General features: G+C 43.6%; 2 protein-coding genes across 2 annotated transcripts in view; one reads left to right on the plus strand and one right to left on the minus strand.

Moving 5' to 3' along the window:
* Positions 1-243: 243 nt before the first annotated feature.
* On the minus strand, positions 244-5,323 carry shox2 (shox homeobox 2). The gene is made up of 5 exons (XM_068745573.1): positions 5,056-5,323; positions 3,250-3,458; positions 1,432-1,489; positions 1,054-1,142; positions 244-537 (listed from the first exon to the last, which is right to left on the minus strand). Exons 1-5 carry the CDS (start codon positions 5,312-5,314, stop codon positions 244-246), a joined length of 909 nt encoding a protein of 302 aa, XP_068601674.1. The 5' UTR covers positions 5,315-5,323.
* Positions 5,324-7,672: 2,349 nt separating this feature from the next.
* Positions 7,673-21,860, plus strand: part of rsrc1 (arginine/serine-rich coiled-coil 1) — an 86,477-nt gene continuing 72,289 nt past the window's right edge. The window contains exons 1-3 of the mRNA XM_068745141.1: positions 7,673-7,759; positions 8,258-8,471; positions 10,724-10,828. Of these exons, the coding sequence (XP_068601242.1) occupies positions 8,284-8,471; positions 10,724-10,828 (293 nt within the window). The 5' untranslated portion in view covers positions 7,673-7,759; positions 8,258-8,283. The remainder of the gene's footprint in view (positions 7,760-8,257; positions 8,472-10,723; positions 10,829-21,860) is intronic.

A 21,860-nucleotide genomic window follows, 5' to 3' on the forward strand; every position in this document is an offset into this window, starting at 1 on the left:
AATCACTTGAGTGGACAATCACGCCACAGTCTCTTTTTTCATTGTCTCTTCTTCATCTCATAAATAGCCTATATTTTTTTTATACTTATACTTGCAGTCCTTTATTTAAAAAAAACATAAATATCGTCCTCAGATATTTTGTCCTCACTTTGTCCTTGGAAATGTTTTTTTTTTTTCACCTTGTAGGCTATACGCGTTTGTGTTCATCGGGCCCGCGCCTCGGATCCTCGCGTCTACCTGACGTCACAGTCCCAGCGCGGCCGCGTGTTTTTTGGCCTTCAGTCTCAGGTCGGCGATGCTGGAGTTCTTGTTCGTGTTCTTGGCGGCGGCGGCGGCGGCCACGACAGACGCGGCCGAGGCGGTCTCCGCCGCCAGCGTCGCCAGCGGCAGCCCGAACGGCGGCGCTGGGAACATCATGTACGGCGCGTGCGCTGCGAGGTGAGAGTGCAGGTGGTGCTGCGCGTGCGCCACGGCGCTGTCCAGCTGCAGCTGCGCCTGCACCTGAAAGGAGAAGGGCGGCACGTTGCAATGACTATCCTGCGGGACGGGGACGCACGGGTGGGGAGAGAAGGGAGGGGGGGGGGGGGGGGAGAACATGCGTTAACTTTGCGTCGTCGCAAGGGTCATCTCACTGGGGCTGCTGGTCCAGCCCCAGTGGGTGAAGAGGTCAACATTCAGAGGGGCTACAGGGTCAAATACCAACTACTGTAAACTGGACTTAAATTCTGGACACCAGCAAATCTAATTCAAATCAAATGCAGTAAATAAGACACACATGTTGATGGCTGTCTGTCCAACACCCTAATATGCCTCATATATGTTTGCTTGCTGGTGATCCAATAAATAGCACACACGGAATTCTCCAATTAGTTTTGTACAGCTTATGTTGTGTTGGCAAAATGTTTTTGTCAGTGTGTAATAAGAGTTTAGTTACACCCCCCCCCCCCCATATTGGAACTGGACTCTCTCCATAGCACTTGGGCAGAGTCTGTGCCAAGGCAGCAGTCCGGGGATTGGTCTGGTTTTAAGATTAGATGCTTCAAAGTGACTTGCCTGTTGGAATGGCATCCGTAAAGCTCCGACGTTGACATATGGCGCTACACGACAAGCTTCAAACTGATTCGCTGCTCCAATAAGGACTCCTGCAAAAAAAAAAAAAAAAAAAAGATGATAGCCTAATTATGAGACGAATACAGGATATCTCTAAAATCTATTCTATTCTAAAAGAATAAACTGGCTGTATAACAAGGGGGTATATTCATTACAGAAAACACTGTTCTGATGCATTAATTAACTGGGAATTAAACCACGACCCAAAGAAAACCAGTGCTTCTAAAGATGAAGGAAGCCGGTGTTATTGCCTTAACAGAATGGACTGAAATAGAAAACGCCTTTATTGTGTTCCTGGGAGCGTGCAGGGTAGACACGTACCTTTATGTAACTGGTTCTCTTGCTTTCTGCATTTGGCTCTTCTGTTCTGGAACCAAACCTGCAGGGACGGAAATTAATTAGAGGCCTACTGATTGGCAGCTGCTTGTGAGGCCACATGTAATTCCTTTCAAAGTGACAACAACCGCAGAAAAACAATATCCCGGAGGAGCGCTGAAATATTAATGACACTGCTTAACCCCTACATTTGGATTATTACATTTAGTCTCTAACAAGGGAGTGGGAGGCTGAAACTGAGAGATGGTCGAGCGAAAATATAGTAAATATACAAAAAGAGGGGAGATTTGAACCTTTTCAGGAGAACAGAAACACCCTTGATGGAAATAAGCAAGACTGTTCGACTATAATAAATAACCCTGTCAGTGTTGGTTTCATCTTTCTATAGATTAGTGTCCCCAAAGAGTTGAATGGGACTCTCGGATATCGAATAGCAGCGCTATTATGGTTTTTGGACATCAGAGCGAGGCGATCTGAGAGCATCTCCCTCTTTTTCTTTCTATCCAACTCTCATTAAATGACCGCTGAAATTAATTACCCTTATCTACAGAAAATCAATGTCGGAGAAAAGCTTAACTGCCTCGCAGTTTCGTCTAATCACCGCCATAACGCGCACTTACACACGCGCGCGCACACACACACACACACACACTGCTTCAAAGACATCTTATACTTCTTCTATTTTCCTTTCGGTTGAAATCGTCAAGCGCGTCAGTTTCAGAGAAACGCCTTGAAACACAGATTAAACGATGAATCTGCTTTGAATCTCCCAGACAAAGATCGGGGCTAAATTAGCCCACGATGCGACACAATCTGAAACCCCCCTTGCATCAGGCCCATGCACACACACACGGATTAAAAGCACGATTGAAATATTTTATTGATTTGGCTGTCAGATGGCTTCATTTATTGACCACAGTGAAAGTCAATCGGAAGCCCTTTTGTGCGCGCTTCTTGTAAGCCAATATAATTTATAGCGATAATAAACGCAAATGCTCTGCTTTTATTGATTGAACAATTATATATATAATGATAATAATCGGGTGGGGTCGTGCAACTGGTAAAAACATGCAGCTTCGACCGAGAGAAGGGGAGAGGGAGCTGCTCTTGATTTGGGTTGAAGATAATACATAATTTATGCAAATCCCCGGAGCTGTGCTTCTTGTTCGGGACACAATACGGCTTGCTGGTGAGATTCCAGTCCGGACCGGGAAAGCTCAGCAAAAAATGCTGCAGCTTTAACTTTTTTCTCATTTTTGTCTTATTTTAGGGGGGGGGGGTTTGGAGGGTGAGTTTAGGTTTGGGATCTTTTAGGCTCGTTTTATAATTTTCCACAACGACTGGCATGTTCAATATGGAGACAAACGCTCGCTCAGTCCGTCCCCTGAGTCGGTGCAGGGGCTGGAATAAGATATAGGGGTTTGATAAAATCAGATGAGTGGAGTCTGTGTTCACCCCACAGCCCCCCCGCAGACAGAAGCCACACTGGATCTCTGCGCAGATGGTCTGTCCCCATGAAAAACCGACAGCGTCCCTGACAAACAGGACCTTGGTAACATACACCAAAGACCGAAGGCAAATATTTGCAGCCTTCTTTTTTTTTTTTTTTTGCGACGGTGGATTTAGACAATTACGAATAAATGGAGTCAAACGAAATCACACATTAAAATAATCACAACACATTGAGTGAGCCCTTCGTCTCCTTTCTTCAAGTAAGTCTAATTTGACTTGCTTTAAACTTCCAAATGGCCAAAGTCAGGCTGCAAAATATTGTCACAAGCACTTCCATAAAAATCATCCTACCTGCACTCGGGCCTCCGACAGCCCCAGCCGCTGGCTGAGCTCCTCCCGCATGAAGGCGTCTGGATAGTGGGTCTCGTCGAAGAGCCGCTCCAGCTCGTTCAGCTGCTCTAAGGTGAAGTTAGTCCGACTTCTCCTCTGTTTGATTTTAGTCTGTGCTTCGTCCTCTATAGGCTTCGAGTCCTCTTTCCTTTCTTTCACGTCCGTGTTGCCTGCACGTGTTAAAGAGCAGAGAAGACGTCACACACCGCGGAGCTGCACTCGATGGACGCCGCATGGCCTCCTACACATGTTTATGTCATTGTTTCAGCGTTCACTCTGGCGTAATAACATCGTTGGGTGTGATGGGAGATTAATATATAGCATCAATGATCAAGCAAACTAATGAAACAAACTCCAGAGAGGTATAGAACATTTAAATACACACTAAGAAAGAAATACGCTCCAGTCCTCAAAGAGCATCGAGCTATCAGACTTTGGATGTTTTATGGAGCTACATAAAGCTCTTTAATTATTAACCGCTTATAAATATGCAACGCTGTGCCCACTGTTGATGTCTGATACATTTGCAGTTCCGCTTTTAACCACGCTGCCCATAAAATGTCTTTTTAACGAGCCCCAACTCCAAATATCTCGTCTTGTATTTTATCTGCACAGGAGCAAAACTGGACTCATAATATTGACTATAATTATTATTAAATAAAAAAAATAAAAGTACGATTTCTTTTGTCTTAAATTCAAGATCTTTTTTTCATTCTACTTTTTGCGCAATTGCAGTTTTTAAGGGAAATTCCTTAAAAAAATTTTTTTTGTCACCAAATCAAAATGTTGACTATAATTATGACTAACGACGTGCACTCATTAAACGTGCGATCCAGTCATCTATAAACTCTTTCACATCTGAAAACATGGAGACTGTACAGAAATGACAGGAGCTGATATCCACCTTTCATGTGCAGAGATCTGTGTCAGTCGTTTGATACGATTTCCTTTCGTCCATTAAAAAAAAGAAAGAGATGACTGACAATCAATGATGCGTGTATGAAATGGAATATACTGTCGGGATGCTGTAAGCTGTTCTAAACGGAAGCGTGTCTGAAAACAAATGGACCACATAGTTTGTGTCACTTTTTTATTTTGGACTAAAGTAAAAATAATTGTCTTACTATTTATTTCGCTTCTGAAATAGGCCTTTTCCTGTACTAAAAAATTGAACTGTGCCACAGTAACACATTAGTATAGCCCAAAAGATCTCAAGATGAAACGCACAAGCAGTTAACGCCATAATGGTCTGGCCCCAGTTTATGGGCTGTTTTGAACAAATCAACGTGAGCTAAATTAATAAAAGCCCTTTCAGACGGACCGCTTCGTGATTTCTGCTACAGAAGACTTACAACTCCAACGTCATCACTATTGATACTAGAATAAAATCCAAAGGATCGTAATAAAAACAGGACGAAGATCTTTTGCAACTATATTTTGTAAATGACTGCGTTGCTTATGCACAAAAACTTAAAGATGCTTTTGGATCAACGAAATATGAGACCTCAGTGTAAGGAAGTATCGTCTAGTAATTAAAAATAATAATAAAAAAATGTAACCATTAACATATTTTAGAAAGCATAGTTTAAATGAACGGAATTTTCTGTTTTTGGATTGAGAGACCTGCAAAAAGCACAATGAGCGGCTGCTTTGTTTCCTCTTGTGCGTGCGTGCGCGCACACTGCATGTTTGCGCTTTCCGCGCCGGAAGCGCTCCTGACATCCCCGTTGACAGCGGCTGTTTACAGTAAACGCTTTGCCGTCCTACCGTCAATGAGTTTCGGGCTCACGGCGTCCCTGATTCTTTCCGGTCCGAGCATGTCCGTTTCCCTTCCCGGTGAGAGCGCACCGTTCCGCGTGACGACCGCCGCCGCCTCCTCTCGGCTCCCCGGCTCCCCGGTTAAAGACTCCCGGCTCCCTGCCCGCGTCGAGCCGGTCTCCAGCACTTCCCTGTAGGTAACCACTTCCTTCTTCTCCTTCACTTTCTGATCGAAAGACTTAGACACGAAAGCGGTGAGCTCTTCCATCCCTGTCTTCACTCCTCTTAAAAAAAAAAAAAAAAAAAAAAATCTCACACACACACACACACACACACACACACTCTCCCTTTGCTCCACGACAGCTTAAGACATCAATGGTGTTGCTCGTTTTCAAGTTGACCCCTTGAAAATGATGCGAGGTGATGCTGCCAACTCTGGAGGAAGGTACAACATTCAGAAAGAATATATCTTCTCAGGCAATTCCTCCTCCTTTGGTAGCGGAGTTGGGAACCTGCTGGTGATCCTCTATTGAAGTCACAGTATTTATACTTTGCGGCGCCTTGCCCCCTTGATCCGTGCAAATTACCTCCCCTCAGGATGCCGGGATGAGCCCCCCCCTTCAGTGATACTGGCGAAAGAGAGAAGACGAGTAAAAAAAAAAACAACAACAACATTAAACTGCACCGTCGCTATTGGCCATTAATCCAAGATTGACAAGAAGGACTAATTTAATTAAGCGCTCATTCGCCGCTATTGCCCTGAGTTAGTTTTTAAACACACGGGAAATGGTCATGAATCTCTCTCTCTCTCTCTCTCTCTCTCTCTCTCTGCAGGGGTGTGGCCTAAAAAAAATCTGAAAATGACAAGGGAGAGAGGGGAGAAAGCACATAGATGAGGAGTCCTACCTCAGTGCATCATCTTTGTGATCTGGGGAGAAAATAAGTCACAAGGATGACACGGAGAGGAAAGAAAGAAAGAAAGAAAGAAAGAAAGAAAGAAAGGAAAAGCGGAGCAGCTGGGCATGAGAGGGGAGAGCTAGGAGTTATCCTTTATCCAAGGAGTTTCAGAGGAAGCTCCAGTGGACATATTTAGCTTTAACCCCTGCAAACAGTGGGCCAGCTATTTTAATCACAATGTTCGCCATTTCATGCACACAGTCACATTTTCTTTCAATTCGATGCGGTTTTTAAGTTAAGAAAAAATACCCTCCATAAATGTTCTTATGACAAGAAGGTCTAATTTTAATAATAATAAATAATGTAAATATGAATAATAATAATTAGTATGTACTAATGATGTTGTACCTGCACAACAGTAGCTATTAAAATATAAGACATAAGAAAGTTTTGGGGAGACAAATCATTTAATGCAGCGTCGCTTTATGTTTATAATCTGCAATTATGTATTTTTGAATTGGCATCATTAGTGAGGCTATATCGCTTAATATTTATTCTCGGTAGACTTTTTAAGTCATTAGGATGTTAAATAGCAGCTAAACGTTTAATTATAATGGCCTCTTGCGATGCGCTGCCACTGGGCTCACTAATTAGGGTATTCAACTCCCCCCCACCCCCCTCGCACACACACACACACACACACACACGCACACACACGCGCGCACTGAAATTATTGCCCGGGCTGTATTTTCAAATATAAATAAACAAAGGTTCATTTGCGGTAAAGGTAAGCGAAAAGAGAGCAATTAAGTGAGAAGAGGGGGAAACACATGAAACGGGATGCGGTGGGATTTGACAACGTCGACATGAATTTGATGCAAAATGAAGAGCTCTTATTGATAATCTATATAAAGTCTTATTTCCACACAAGAGCTTGAACAAATTCCCCAATTAAATATTAACGATGTTTCAGTTGGAACCTTAAGCATTAATTGCTATATTATTTCAGCTGATTCTTAAATCTTAATACTATAATCGAAGCGATAAAATGCCTCCTGTATTTATTTACAGTGAAAACTCCATTAGCGTGTTTCAAGCAGTTACGCACGTCATTTTGTGCATAATTGGCAGTAAAGCATGGTCGTTTGAGCTTCATCTCCATCGCTTCTTTCTTATTTCGTGAAGTAATTAATTAGAATTCTAATTTTCAATAAATTGTCTACTCTCGCAGGTTTCTGGTGTATGTGCTGGTGAAATCGTAATCGACAGATGTACAATGTAATATGATGTATTTCACACCAAACAAGTGAAACAAGTGGTTGAAACATATTTGATGTACATGATTGATTCAGGATACATCGACAGACATATAAAATCTATAATGGATAATGTGATAAATGAAGATATGATATCTATCTATCTATCTATCTATCTATCTGTCTGTCTGTCTGTCTGTCTGTCTGTCACGCGAAAATCGAAGTGCAGCAATTTTCTTCAACATGCGCCCTTAATCTAGAACCATATCAGTTTCCTTTGAAATGTTGCTGTAATATTAATCGGTTATAAATTATTGCTACATTTATAAATCTACTGTTGTATTTTGTCCCAATTTCAGGCTGAGAGCATATCTAGGGGCAAAATCATGAAATATCCACGATGATATCAACGCGATCCGTTGCTCTGTGGTCGACTCTGCTGCCTGAACCTCATCGCTTCTCTCCCGTTTGATGTGTCGAGTCTGCTGAGCAGAGCGTGGAAGAGTTTTTCCGACGTTTCTCGGCGATTTAAAGGCAGGGAGCGGGATTTTGACTATCGGGTAAGTTCTCTATTTTTGGAAAATGAAATTCTTCTTCGTTTTGCCGTCCTCATTACGTCGTGAGACGGACTTTCGCTCTAAAATGGCCGGAAGACTTCAGTCAAAACAAGAGCTAACGTCAGCCACACGCTCGTGGAGTTAGCTGAGAAGGTTAGCCTCCACGCTAGTTCAAAGAATTCAGATTATATTCATATATTGTAGACGGGAAGTGTGACAGCAGTGTTGCCGGGGATATGACACTGTTTCAGATTGCGTAATATCAATGCTGCTTATCCGCATAACGTCATTGTGTTCCCTATCGGCTAGCTAAACATCCCGAAGCCTAATGCGGCATTTGTGGTTGGAGAACCCACATTAACACCAGGTTTTGTATGAGAAATGTCGAAAAACAAATAATTGAATTGTTTGGTTTGTATCCAATGTACTGATAATGCTGTCTTTGATTTCTAACCGATGGGAACCTTTCTCTTCGTCTGTGTTTTGCCGGCTGACTGTCAGAAAAGGAAAGGAAAGGAAAGGAAAGGATGGGTCGGAGCTCGTCTGATAGTGAAGATGACAGTCGGAAGAGGAAGAAGAGGAAACAGCGCCGCCGGTCTTCGTCCTCTTCCTCGTCTTCTTCTTCTTCATCAGGCAGCAGAGTGACCAGCAGCCGGAGCCGGAGGTCCACTCGTAGGAGTCCTTCTCGCTCCAGAGACAAGGACCGAGACAGGCGGTGAGAGAGGAATGCATGGTGGATCTGAGCGGGTAGAAGTCCCCCTGGGCGCAGCTGTGAAAGTGAATCCGATTTAAAATGTATTGTTGGTATATTTCTGGTCTACATAGGATGGATTATTGCAGTATTCTGCATACAGCACGTGAGAATGTAAAATGTATGGTCCCAGTGGTAAGACTTGACCCTCTGGCCCAGGGGTGGGCAAACCTTTTTGACTCGCGGGCCACAATGGGTTCTAAAATTTGACAGAGGGGCCGGGCCAGGCTGGAGTGTTTGTGTGAACTAATATAAATGACATGTAAAAGCCATTACATGAAAGCGTATGGCCTTTTACAGGTAGCATTACAGGGAAAAAGGTCAAATGAATGAGGTTTATAATAACATTTTATTTAATGATGTTATTTGGACAAGTTTGGTGGGCCCTATTATAGAGCCTAACGGGCCTTGTATGGCCCCCGGGCCGTAGTTTGCCCATGTCTGCTCTGGCCTAATCAGTGTTCTGTGGCGTATTATCTCATTTGACATTCACAGCTGGAGCACTCACACGTGACTTTGTTTATGCCTCGTGTGGAGAACAAAACACTTAAACTTGAAGTCTTGTTTTTTTTCCCACGGCATGAAAGGTTAAAAGTTCATAACAGTATTTAAGCCTCTACTCACCTTGACCAAAGTACCCTGCAGACCTGCCCCCCGTCCATCGTCTCTCCACAGCTGCTGCTGGCTGTGCGTGACTCTTCAGACAAGGCCAGTTGTTGGTAATTATTTATGAGCCTTGCTCAATGTCCATTACTGCTGATTGAGAGCCGTTGTCTGGCTGTTTGGGATGGGACTTGGTGGGCAGTGTAAACCATGGCACCAAAGCCCTCGTCTGTTAGCTGTATGTTTTAATCAATAAGCCACGATGTTGTGTGCTTCTGTCTGTGTGGTGAAAGAAAGTACTTCTTTAATTAGGTTCATGAGAGAGGGCACACATTCAGTGGCGTTTATTGCGCATGCATACAAAGGGTGCAAAAAGGTCTCACTTGAGGTCAAACGGAAGAAATTGTTTGCTCTTACTGTAATTGCTGATTTCCCGACTATGTTTGTGGGAGCATGAAAAGTAAAGAGTGTCTGTGCATCTGAAAAGCTTCAGTATTAAGCAGCGGCTCCCATGTCATTATGCTTTTTTTTATTACATTGTGTTTTGCTCTGGCTTCTGAGAGAAAGTGTGAGCGAACTGTAAGCTACCTTCCAATAAAACCTCAGCGCAGTGTTGTCTGTTTCTTCTGCACAAATGTGTGAGGTGGTTGTAGGAGGGCTGCGCAACTCCTTTCATAAGGCCCCGCTCACGGGATCCAGCCTTTGAAATACAAATGGGTCTTTCCTGCTCTACTTTCTGTGGTACAAATTTGGCTTGATAGTTTAGCCTCTGTGTTATTTGTACTGCTTTTATTTTCTTCTTTTGTCTATTATTTTGCAGAGCTCCCATAGGACTCTGTGTGTGTGCGCGCCTGTGTGGGCCCTAAAAATATGGGTATTTTTGGCTTTGGAAAAATAAAAGGAGAACATTTAAATATGAATATCATTCAAACTGTTTGTGTGTAGGGGGTGTTCTGCATTTACAGTCACCCCCGTAAAATGTTTTCTGCTACACAGTATCAATCTGAACGCAGTGCGTTTAATGTGTGTTAAATAGACGTAACACTGCACACACTGCTGCTGCCACATTACAGAGCAGCACGGCACCAGAGGGCCTCTGTGGAGGAACGCTAAACATGCTCACTGACGCAACGTAGCCATCAGCACTGCTGATAATAGGTTACCGCTAGGTTGTCTGGGACATGAGCAGACCTGCCAATCCACGCATTTCGGCATCAAAGTACACCGATGATTTGTCACAGTGAACTACACAATTATAGGGTGTTGCTGCCAGCTCAGTTTTACCCATGTGCTACACGGACTAAACTAGAATGCATCCTACCGAAAAGCAACAGACAAAGAAGACTTCAACCAATCGTAACATTCTTCGCTGACTGGCTTGAGTCCCATCTGAGCTGGTGTGGGTCGCTACGATTGATGTCTCATCTCAGCTATCTAGGTTTTCTTTTCTGACTTTCACTTTGCTCTCAGAATATATTTAAAAGTTGCACTGCTGACTGTTAAAAAACAAAATTAATAAAATAATACATTCTGCTTCTTGATTGATCCTTTGTTCTACAGGATCATGCAAGTAATTGAATACATTTGGCTTGTTTTTGGTCTGGATGCTACAGGAGGCGAAGACGCTCCAGCACCAGTTCATCCCACAGCTCGTCCCGCAGGAAGAGGAGTCGCAGTGCGGACCGAGATAAAGGGAGGAGCCGCCACCGAGACAAGAGGTAACGCCGTCACTCTCGCAAACAATTTCACAGCTCACCGTTTGTTTTACACACATTACCGGTACATTAATTTAGTGTTTGATTTTTAAAAACCAAATGAGTGCTTCTTTCACGTAAGATGCTCAAAAGTTCAATCTGCAATGAATCTAATTAACTTAAAAAATATATATGTTTCTGATTGCAAATATTTCCACTCTGTCACTTTTAAACATTTTAACATGGTGCTTTCTTCATGTGTGTGTGTGTATATGTATTCAAGTGTATATAATACTCAAAGAATAATGATGAGTGATGCCAGCATCATTTAGGAGCACAAAAAAAAAAAACATGAAACACTTTTGGGTGTTTGTATTACAAATCAATATGTGGAATGCTTTTGCAGACTTTTCTTATTAAAAAGGCAATGAAACTTTTGGACGTTTACTTCACTGTAAACAAACACATCATTTTATATTTATGGCTCGTGTCATCAGTTGGGACCACATGGAAACTTGTGTGTTGGGTCTGGATTAGTGTGTTACATATAGTAGTGTCTCAGTTTGCCCTGACTATTCATCTTACTGTGCGAGTATTAATGAAACGGCGCCCCGCGGTGACGGCACGTCACATGGAACACTACTCCAATCCTTCTCAAATCTCTTCTGGCAGCCGCTCTCCTCACTCATTCATGCAATTAAAACATCATTAGCCCCACACACTTTGTGGAATTATGATTATTATCAGCATAGTTTGCTTTTATTATAATTTTTTTTTATATAAAGGTCTGGCTTATTCATACAAGACGTTTGTGTACACACCCGCACCACACACACACACACACACACACACATGTGCACGCACGCGCTCAGCCATAGCTTGTCGTGTATCTCTTTCGGAAACATAATGGCGAAGTCTTGGTGTGTGGTGATCCATGTCATTAGCATAGTTAATCTGGTGCTAATGATCCAGTAAACTGTGCTGTTTTAAATCCCCCACACACACAAACATGCACGCACACACACGAACATGCATGGGTGCACAACTGAAGAAAAGGTTGTCCTAATGTATGCGTGAGCCAGGGTCTCTATTTACTTGTGCATAGCTGTGTGGCAGAGGCGGGATCATTTTAATCACAAAGAAAAAGTGTTTTCATATCTCTGTTGTCCGGGTGACCGTAGGATGCAAAGAAGACACGTTGACAAGGGTATCTGAGGGAACCATTAAAAGCATCTCTACTTGCTTTCTCTACACTCCTGAACTAAAACATTTTATGGAAATCATTTCTCTCTCTAACCCTTTTCACACCTTCTCCCCCTACTCTGTGGCACGGACGCAGTCACTCACAGCGGCTCTGCTGATTAAAACATCAGGCGACGATGGCATTACTGGTGCGGTGCGAGATGAGGGGTGGAGGGGATTTGGGAGATTTAGAACTACAGTCGATGACATCGGTGTTTACAAATGCTGGGCTGTGATTAGGAGGGCTGCGTTGTGTAATCGGCTTAGCGGTGAGCGGAGAGCAGGTGGGTTGGGCTTGTGTTGACGGTATTGTGTGGTGGAGGCGGCGTTTGGACTGAGGATGTGTGAAATAATGGCATTGACGAGAATTTAATGCAAAAGTTTGTCGTTGGCATTCCCATGTGTGCTCCTGTTTTCTTATGTCATTGAACCATTGGACTAAAACTGTGTTGATTAATCAATTATTTATTTTTTTCCTTCATCAGAAAAATAACAGACATAAAGGAAAATAATTTTCTCATCTGCAACGGTTGCTTTTTGTTTTTATCTTTTTTGTGGTTCTTGTATTTTTTTTTAGGGTTTCTTAATAAGTCAGGCCATGCAGATGGGCAAAAATATGCAAATTCTTCTCACTAATTAATCAACAATGAACCCACACAGAAGAGCTCAGTCTTACTTATACCCAACAGTCTGTGTCTTAACTCACAATTACACAAAGTTTGGTCTAAATCACATCATTTTGCCCGATCTTGCAATGTAATGGAAAGTGTTACAGAAGCTTTGAAGAAATAGTTTTGTCTGTTTTTGCTTAAACAGTGTGTAATCTTTCAACATTCTCTTGTCCCACAATGGTGACCTTACACAGGAAGGCCTATAGCTGGCCCTTCCAATGTGTTACATTTAAATTCACCCAGTAGTTTTTGTCTAATCTTGCTTATAATAAAATCAACCACTGGAAACTGGTCCATAACCTCCTTGGTCGAAGTAACAAACAATATTCATTCGTATTAAAGATAATTAATTAAATAATGTAATTAAAGCAAATAATAAAGATAGTCTATACATGCATTGTTTTCATTTTTTTCTGCTGCACGATGAGCAAATTCTATATATATATATATATATATATATATATATACTCCACTACTGTGGGAAACTCCACATTCTATATCCACTGTGGTCACAGGATGAACGAAGGCTGGTGTGTGCTGTGCACAGGTGCCCTGACTGCCATTTGTCAATGGTGTGTGTGTGTGTGTGTGTGTGTGTGTGTGTGTGTGAGGATGGCTGAGCTGGCTGATGGATCAGAGGAGGATTGGGTGGACAGCACCTCATGATTGATACGCAGATGGGATATGAGGTGTTGCCCGCCACCCTCACCCTCACCCCAGCCAAACCAAGCCTACACCTCCTTCAGAAGAGGGCGGCAAAGAACGGAGACCGAAGGACCGACTGGAGCAAGGAGAGAGAGGGAAGCGCAGTTAGAGTCAAAGTGTGGGAGAATAAGTACGAGAGAGGGAGCGAGCGGAGAAGATCCTCCAGGAGGAAGATGAAGAGGAAAGACAAAAGCGTACAGAGGACAGATAGGCTTGAGAGAGGGATATTATTCACGAGGAGTGAGAATAATAACGTCTGCATCAGAATATTGCTGGGAAGAAGATTAGGACCGCCGGACGGCCGGCATGGGGTGAAGGCAGGGAATATTATTACCTTCTTTTCAACCTCTCATGTATAAATAAAAAATAAAGTGATACATGAAATAAGAATAATGCTCTATCTTGTGTTTACCATCTATTGTTGCTTATTGCCCCCCCCCCCCCACCTGCCCTCAATCAGGGGGAAGGCCAGGTCCCCCAGAGGCAGTCAATCTTGCCCTGCAATGTAAAACAGACAAGAGGAGCAGATTACCTATTTGCCATTAATGTTTATTCTCTTTGATGTGAGCAGGCATATCAGGCTGGTGTGTGTGTGCGTGCGTGCGTGTGTGTGTGCACGCCAGCAAGCGAGAATGTTTGAGGTTAAGATTATGCACGTGTGTGCAGATTTGCAACAATGCATGTTCATTTGGTGATTTGGGGGGGGGGGGGGGGGGCACAGCTGAGTCCACTGGGGCAGGGTAGCGTGGAGCAAAGCAGCAGCGGCGTGCCGAGTTCAACAAAGACGACGGAGCCTCATCACAGTCGGATCACAGCCTCGTCTTTAGGTGAGCTTCGCAGAGTGTGAGGCTTTGATGCAGCAGGGGTCAAACGCGTGCGGCTCGGTCAGTCGTTCTGCCAGCCTTTCATTCACTGAACAGTTTAGTTGCAGAGGTGCTGCTGTTGGAGGACGTGGAAGAATGACAGGTGCACAAAGTCCATCATGTGACCTGTCAGAGAATCAAAGTATTTTTGTTCATTCATTCATTCATCTGTGCGCACACGCACTAATACTCAACATTTTACTCATTCATATTTCAGGGGTGCGTTGAGTTAGCAGACCGACAAAGCTAACGTCAGGTTTTAGGTCCGCTAACACGAGAGATTTTCATCACTGGGCTGCTGTCATGATTCGGAGGGAGAGTGAGTGAGTGAGACCCCCCCCACACACACACGCAGAAGTTGGATAATAAGCGAAACGCACCACCCTCCGCGCCTATATGGCCAATGATCTCGGCCAACCTGAAGCCACATTCGAGGAGTGTACGTATTAAAAAAATAAAGAAAATAAAAATAGGCTTCGTTTGGCTTCTGTAATTACGAATTTGTAACGTTTGTAAAAGCTTAAATGGTGTAAAAATCAATATTATTCTGAACATGTTGAAACCATGCAGCATTCTAGCTTTACACAAGATGCCATAGCAACATGTCCGCTTCAGAGCAAAGTCGACGTTTTGACTGTTTCTGAAATAACCCCCCAAGTTTACCTGCTGAAGCTTATATTGTATTTTCCAAAAATGTCATCCTTATCCGCCCAGAACCTTCTGAGTTATTTTGCTAACGGACGGACAGACGGATAAACGCCAGCGATTACATAACCTCCGCCTCGCCTCGGACTACTTGTAATACTACTACTAATAATAAGAATAAAAATTCAGATAATCTTATGTTTATAGTCTCAGAGGTCAGGGGTCATGAACAGCGCCTGGGGTCGCTTGTTTCTTCTTAGGGGTCCAACCGCTCAGGCACTCTCTCGTGCTAGAGCTGTGTAACCTAGATGTTTAAGTTCCGTGACATAAGTTCTGCTTTCTGCACTGGAGATCACAGAAGAACTAAAAGTCTCGCGTGGTTTCGTACACACGTGTCCCGGGTTTGACCGATGGCCTGGTATTTATTTCACACAGCAATTTTCCCCCTCTATGAGATGAGGTGTCGTACATCTGTTCGATGACTTGTCTTGCCTAGCACTGAAATGCAGGGAGGTGGAGGCGGGTGATCGGAGCGCAAGGTCACACAGGCGGCTTGGGAAGTGGGGAGGGCTGAGGTGAGGAGCTGAAGGCTCTTGGAGAAGGAAGGGAAAGACAGGCAAGAAGACAGGTGGGGTGAGGGAAATTGGGGACTTTAGTGTGGCTGAACTGTGTGACCTCCCAGCTTTTCACTGCACCTGGATCAGCAATTCCCCTGTCGGGTTTGCAAGTGTGGAAATGTTTCTGTCCATTTGTGTCCAGCATATATTCATTCACACAGTTTAGAGTGTGTGTGTGTGTGTGTGTGTGTGATGTGGCAGATGGTTTTGGGTGTTGCTGGCTTCATAAGGGAAACGACCGTGAGTGTGTTTTGAGGACATGACAAGTGAAATCGGGTTTCCTCAACAAAAGCGCCGCGATCTTGGCTGTATGAGAAAACCATAAGGCATGAACGGGTGGTGCTGACGAATAGGAAGTAAGATGAAGAGGACTGCAAACGACTCCTGGAACCCTTTTCGTCTTTACGTGTCACCGTGTCGGTGTTCTCACAGTTGCGTCGTGGTCTTGGGTTTGTCTCGGGATGTTAAGAGCAGATTTGGTTTTTCATGCAGCGGCCTGTTGACCCATGTCTTTGCCCCCCGCCCCCCCCCCCCCCTCCCCCCTTTCCACGTGACATTCGACCCTTTCTTCCTTTGCCCCTCTATTGCCGGCCTTGCCGAGCGTTGATTTGAACTGAAAGGCGTTCTCGTTTAGTTCAGCTGCGTCTTCTCTACTCCATAAAAATCAACATGCTTCCAGTTGTGAGATCTGAGCACCTTTGTTGTTGTGTTCCTCTTTTCCTCTCTCTCTCTTTTTTTTCTGTCTTAGCCTTTACTCTGTTGTCTTTTTTTATTTATTTATCTACCGGTACTGTAAAGGCCAGTCAAGCGCTGCTCAGCTTTGTTGTCAGAAACCTTTATTTACCAAAGGGAGGAATAAGTGACTGACACAGACATCCTCTTTCATCCAGGCCTCGCCGCAAGCGGTGTTGCCCCTCGCTGCCGGAGGAAACTCCCCCTGCTCACCCCTCACTCCTGCCAAGCCACATTACCCCCACCCGACTCCGCCCGCACCCCTCTATCCTGAAGGCTCACAACACACCGGCATGCTCCCCTGGGTAGCAAGCTAGCTGTAAAGTCTATATTGTGTATCAGCACACAAAATTCACCTCACAAAAGGCATCATTCCAGTCCTGATAGTCCCAGACAAAGACTAGTTTAACATCAGATCTGTGAAAGAGATTGTTATATTTATGTTGTGTTTGTTATGTTTTATAGCCCTGAGCTGTGGGGAGAAAATGAGGAATCTCTTAACTTGTCGGAAATGAAACACCTTAAAAAAGATAAAGTGTTATCCTCATTTATGATTATGAAGAGCTGCAATTCTGTCCCATTTCTATGTATTTTTTTTTATTGTATTTGTTAACACAGTGAAAACATCTCTGTTAAACTTGTATTTTGATTAATACAAAGAGCTTTAGCAGCAAACATCGGGGACGTGCAAATCACCCGTGCATGTTTTCCACAGTTAACCAACCTGCTCATGAAATAAAGTGAGCGTGAAATACGTTGGATGTCAAGGGCATTTCCTGCAATGTGCAGTCATTATCTTGATGCAGAGAAGCTGAATACTGTCTAAAATTAGAACAGCTTTTCTGTTTTAAGTTATTTGCATCAAAACTTTCTCTTGCTCCGGTCTGGCTTCGGCGTGTAGAAGGTAAAGCCCAGAGAGATGTTCAGACTTAGTTAAATTTAATGCGCTGACTATTAACTAATCAGTAAAAGGATGCAGAACAATACACCTGCCCGCAAAAAAATACTGAACGTAATTAAATGTAAATGTCACACGTGCATTATTGGGGTCGTGAAGTTGCTTATTTTTTTAAATATTATTTTATTGAATTAAAATAACCTTATTTTCACGTGAGGTTGCTCACATTCAGATTTCTTTTCAAAGATGTAGCGGATCTTTGTCCTTGGACACAAAAAAATATCATTGATTTACTTAAACCTATTTAATTCAATTACTGCAGTGTGCTTAAAGTGCTTTGTGAGCTATATTTCAAAATGCATCATTCAGATATCCCAAGTCTACAAATATATTTTGATTTGGTTCACAAAAAAAAGTAATATTGTAAAAAATTATATCAAAATACGTTAACGGTTTATAGCTATGATCATTAGCTTTTTATATTCAGAGATTTATGTCCATTGTTTAACCGAAAAGAAACAGATTTTGTGTGATTAATTTACAAATCTGCAGTCCAAAACTAATTTCTTCTGTGAATGACACACTTTGGTTGTTTGAAGGCTAACGTGTGTGCTCCGTTACTCCTTTGGTGCAGATACACTTGCACTGTTTTACAAATAAAGTCTTTATAATAAAATATAAGAATCACCATGCAGTCAGACCTCATTGTGTTCCCTTTATGACACCAGAAAGACTCACCCGTCTGGCCAGACCAACAGAAATACGGAGACAGAAACAGTTTTGCTCTGGCATAGGAAAAGGAACACCAAATGTATCTCTCTCTCTCTCTCCTTCCTGCCTTCTCCTATTTAAGCTTCTTGAAGTTCTTCCAAATTGGGTTTTAAATGCCAATTAGGAGGTTGAATGTAGTAAAATAAAAGCAATTGCAGGCAGGATGGCCTCACCTTCTGGCTGGTTAGGCTTCAGAGAGAGCTGAGCCGGACCTTTGGCTCCCAGCAAGGCTTTGAGAGAAATATCCTGCCTAATGAACACATTAATTAGAACCATAACTATTTATAAGATGATAATTAGAAACGAAGGGAGGTAAACTGGGCTTTTCCTGCAATTAATGGAGGATTAATTACGGAAGCTAATGAAGTGGATTTTTGAAACGCGCGGAGGTGAAGTACAGAGATGTGCAGCTCGCTTTGTGATCACTGGCATAATTATTTTCTCCAGCGCCGAATCGTTTGAGGCCCTGGTCCTTGCCGGCTCAGGCCGGCTAATAGGCATCATTGCATCGTTATATATGCACTTATAAAGACTTGCCACTGAAATGACTGTCTAATTATTTCTAATTGGCAGGCTCTGTGTGTTGTCATCGAGCTGTTTGGAGCCGCAGCGGAGCCCTGGGTCTAATAACGCTCTTGGCGGAAAGAGAGAACAAGAGAGAGTGATATGTAAAAAGAGAGAGAGAGAGGGGAAAACGCAGGGGGCCCACTACCAGTCGCTTGCTGCTCATAGGTGGACCTGCACACTGCCCCCCCCATCCCCCCAGCAGGACAGCAGGTTCTAGAATGGCGCCTGGACTCAGAGGTCACCTTGCCAAGTAGCCGATTAGCAAAGTTTTATTTTATGTGAGCCCCCCCCCCCCTTTAATTAAAAGCTTCTGCTCTTGATTTATGCACAGATAAACGTCGCCGGCTGTCCACTGTTCTTTTCACTCTTAAATATGCAACACACACACACACACACAAAGGGATGGAATTATGTTTATGTGCTGTGATTCAGCGGCCAGGTTTTGAGCCCGTCCGTAGAGACCAATGCAAAGAGCGCGCATGGACCAACCTCAGTCAGGCGTGTTTACCTTGTTCTCCAGTTAAGTGCTGGCTCAAACCATATGGGCACCGGGATTCTCTGGGACTCGGAGGAGAAATGTGTGTTCACTTATATATATTTTGTCATATTCAGGCTAGATTTACGTTTGACCTTTTTAGTGCACATTAATCAAGCGCATGGGAAATGTGTGCACGTTTATTGTAGATTTATGTTTCCATTATTTTTAATCATACCTAGACTGTCATGTTCCAATATTAAACTGTGCGTGCGTGTTGATTGCACATGCTGCTGTAGCATTTGAATGATGGCCCGTGATTATGTGTGTGTGTGTGTGTGTGCGTGTGTGTGTGAGCACCTCGCTTACCTTGTCCCAAACAGAGACATGTGTGTTGCCCCGACAAAAACATCACCCCATCTCCCTCGCCCTCCTGGACAACCCGGGAGCAAATTGCAGCTAATGGAACCACTGCATGCACCTGTCAGTTCACTTTGGACAATGCAGGAACACACACACACACACACACACACACACACAGGCATGTGGTTTCACTCACACATTAAGTAATTTATTTGTTGAAAAGGAAGAGAAAAATGAGAGAGGATGGCAGAGAAATGAAACACGAATCTTGTGCGTCTTGACTGAAAACCTTGACAATCTTTATAAAAGTAATGAAACACTTTAACATCTGCATGAAATTGATCGTTTTTTTTTTGGTCCATCTATCCTTTCTGGGGCGTTTGGAATCATTGAGAATGCGAGGAGAAAGTGGGGATGGAATGACCGTCCAAAAGATGCATGGGCCAACTGTCGTGTGATTGGCTGAACACAGAGAAGAAGGCTTCTGTGACTGGTGCAACAGGAAGTGGAAGTTGTGATTTTGGCACCGAATCAAAGCAGGAAAAATGTAATTGATTTAAATGCGGTCAACAGTTTTGTTGGAGTGGAAACTTGCCAGATTTCTGTGTAAACTGTGGGATAGTTACAGTCGGAAAAAAGAAGGTAGCAAAGTGTGCCCCCCCCCCCCCCGTCTCTCTCGTGCTACTGCAGATCACCCATCACCGTAAAATGTGGCGTCTATTTGAATCGCGGCTGCCAACATCCAATCGAAAAACAAATCAACCTTTTCATATTAGTGACTGTTACTACTCCTACAAATAATGCAAGTGGTTTGAATTTACATTTTTCATTGAAGAGTTTAAATAGACGTAATTACTTTAGAAATCATGTTGACCTTGGCTGCTTTAACGATCAACAACCTTTTGAGGAGATAAGAGAGCAAAATAATTTTTTTAAATTAATGGGACGTAGTAAAAGCTGTGTACCAACATCCCATAATGGCTGAATTATCTTTGCAGAGTTATTCCTGTTATTTGTCAGACAGGAAAGGTTGACACGGTTTAGGGGTTTGTGTCACAGTCATCAGTTGTGATTGGCAAAAGAAGACAGTCTGCCCTCTTTACGAGCTTCTTCTAAATCTGTACATGGGACATGGAGACTACGAGAAGCGACAGGGGAGGGCCCCCCCCCCCCCCGAGTAGAGGAATAGAGTTTTGCTCTTTCTATTCCTTTCTTGATCTCTCTCTCTCTCTGTTCGACTTTCTCTCTCTCCATCTCCTTGTTCAATCTTGACAGCAGTTCATAAAAAAGGATTTTTAGAAACTTCTTTATGAGACGAGCCTCTGTTCTGTCAGAAGACAACTTTATGATATTCCACTGAAGAGGGGGAAACTAATAGTGCTACGCTTTTTTTTTACAGAGCACTATTCCAGTTGTGTCTTGGGTGTTTAATTAAGTGTAGTTTCCCTTTAGTAGTGGAATGTGTGTCTGCTTTTTGTCGGCCCGTTCCTCGGTGCCTTTTACGGTCCACCCGCATGGTTTGCCTCAGCATTTATGATTTTTCTTATACCAGAGTTGTGAGGTTCCTAAATCACTTCGGCACACGGGGCAGAGCGGTCCACGTTTAAACAATAAAAGGCTGTTATGCTAAGGGCCTTCAGATCTCCCACCACTTCATAAAAACACGAGTATAAAAGGCAGAAAAATACATCTTCCCTGACCAGAGAGAGAGGGAGAGAGCGTCTGAGAGCACACCTGCTAATTGGAGCCAGCTTGATGTGAAGCATGGCTGTCTGCTCCCTCTTCTCCGTAACTCCCAATCATTTCTTTTTCTGTTCTTTTTCCGCTCTTTTTTTTTTGTTACCCTGGTCGTCCTTGACTGCATAACTTTTATGACCTTTTTTTTCCCTTTCATCTTATCACTACTTCTCTCTCCATAGCCTCCTGCTGTCCTTCTCATATTGTCCTCCCTCATCTAAACGGCAGTCGTTCTCTCCCTCACCTCCTCCTCCTCCTCCTGCTCTTTCCTCTCATCCTGCCTCATTCCAGTCTCTTACGGATGAAGGCAATCCCAACCAAAAACAACTCTCTCCAAACTCAACGTAACTAATTGTTCCGTGCCTTGATGGATGGAAGGAGGAGGGGATGGGGGGGAGGGGGTCCAACTTCATGAGTGGCTGTGAGCGAGTTGGCAAGTTAGCACCTAGTCTGAGTGTGACCTCCTGTTGACCTTGTGTCTGGGCCGGGCCCCTCCCCCCCACCCCCAACTCCAGCTGCTAATGGGTGTCATGTCGAGCTGTGGCTGCACTGAGGTCAAAGGTGACGGGCACACCAGACGGCCAAGTTTAGGATTGCGATGAGGAGACTGAGTGACGCTGGGCATATGCGACGATTAAGACGGCGGGTAATGGACACGGCGGCGCGCGTTCAGCCGCGTGCGGATACACAGAGACGCACGCGCATGAAAAACAACATCTTGTTGCAGAAAGTCAGCATTTCCCCTCATCATTGGCTGGCTGTCATAGGTT

This window comes from Brachionichthys hirsutus, chromosome 11, assembly GCF_040956055.1.
Source record: "Brachionichthys hirsutus isolate HB-005 chromosome 11, CSIRO-AGI_Bhir_v1, whole genome shotgun sequence".
Lineage (NCBI taxonomy): Eukaryota > Metazoa > Chordata > Actinopteri > Lophiiformes > Brachionichthyidae > Brachionichthys > Brachionichthys hirsutus.

What these genes read in the sequence shown, in the direction of transcription:
- shox2 (XM_068745573.1), bottom strand. Translation starts at nt 5,314, where the DNA reads ATGGAAGAGCTCACCGCTTTCGTGTCTAAGTCTTTCGATCAGAAAGTG. An exon ending in GAGCCCGAAACTCATTGACG is followed by an intron (nt 3,459 to 5,055) that starts GTAGGACGGCAA and finishes TAACACGTGCAG; the next exon opens with GCAACACGGACGTGAAAGAA. An exon ending in TGTCGGAGGCCCGAGTGCAG is followed by an intron (nt 1,490 to 3,249) that starts GTAGGATGATTT and finishes CCGTCCCTGCAG; the next exon opens with GTTTGGTTCCAGAACAGAAG.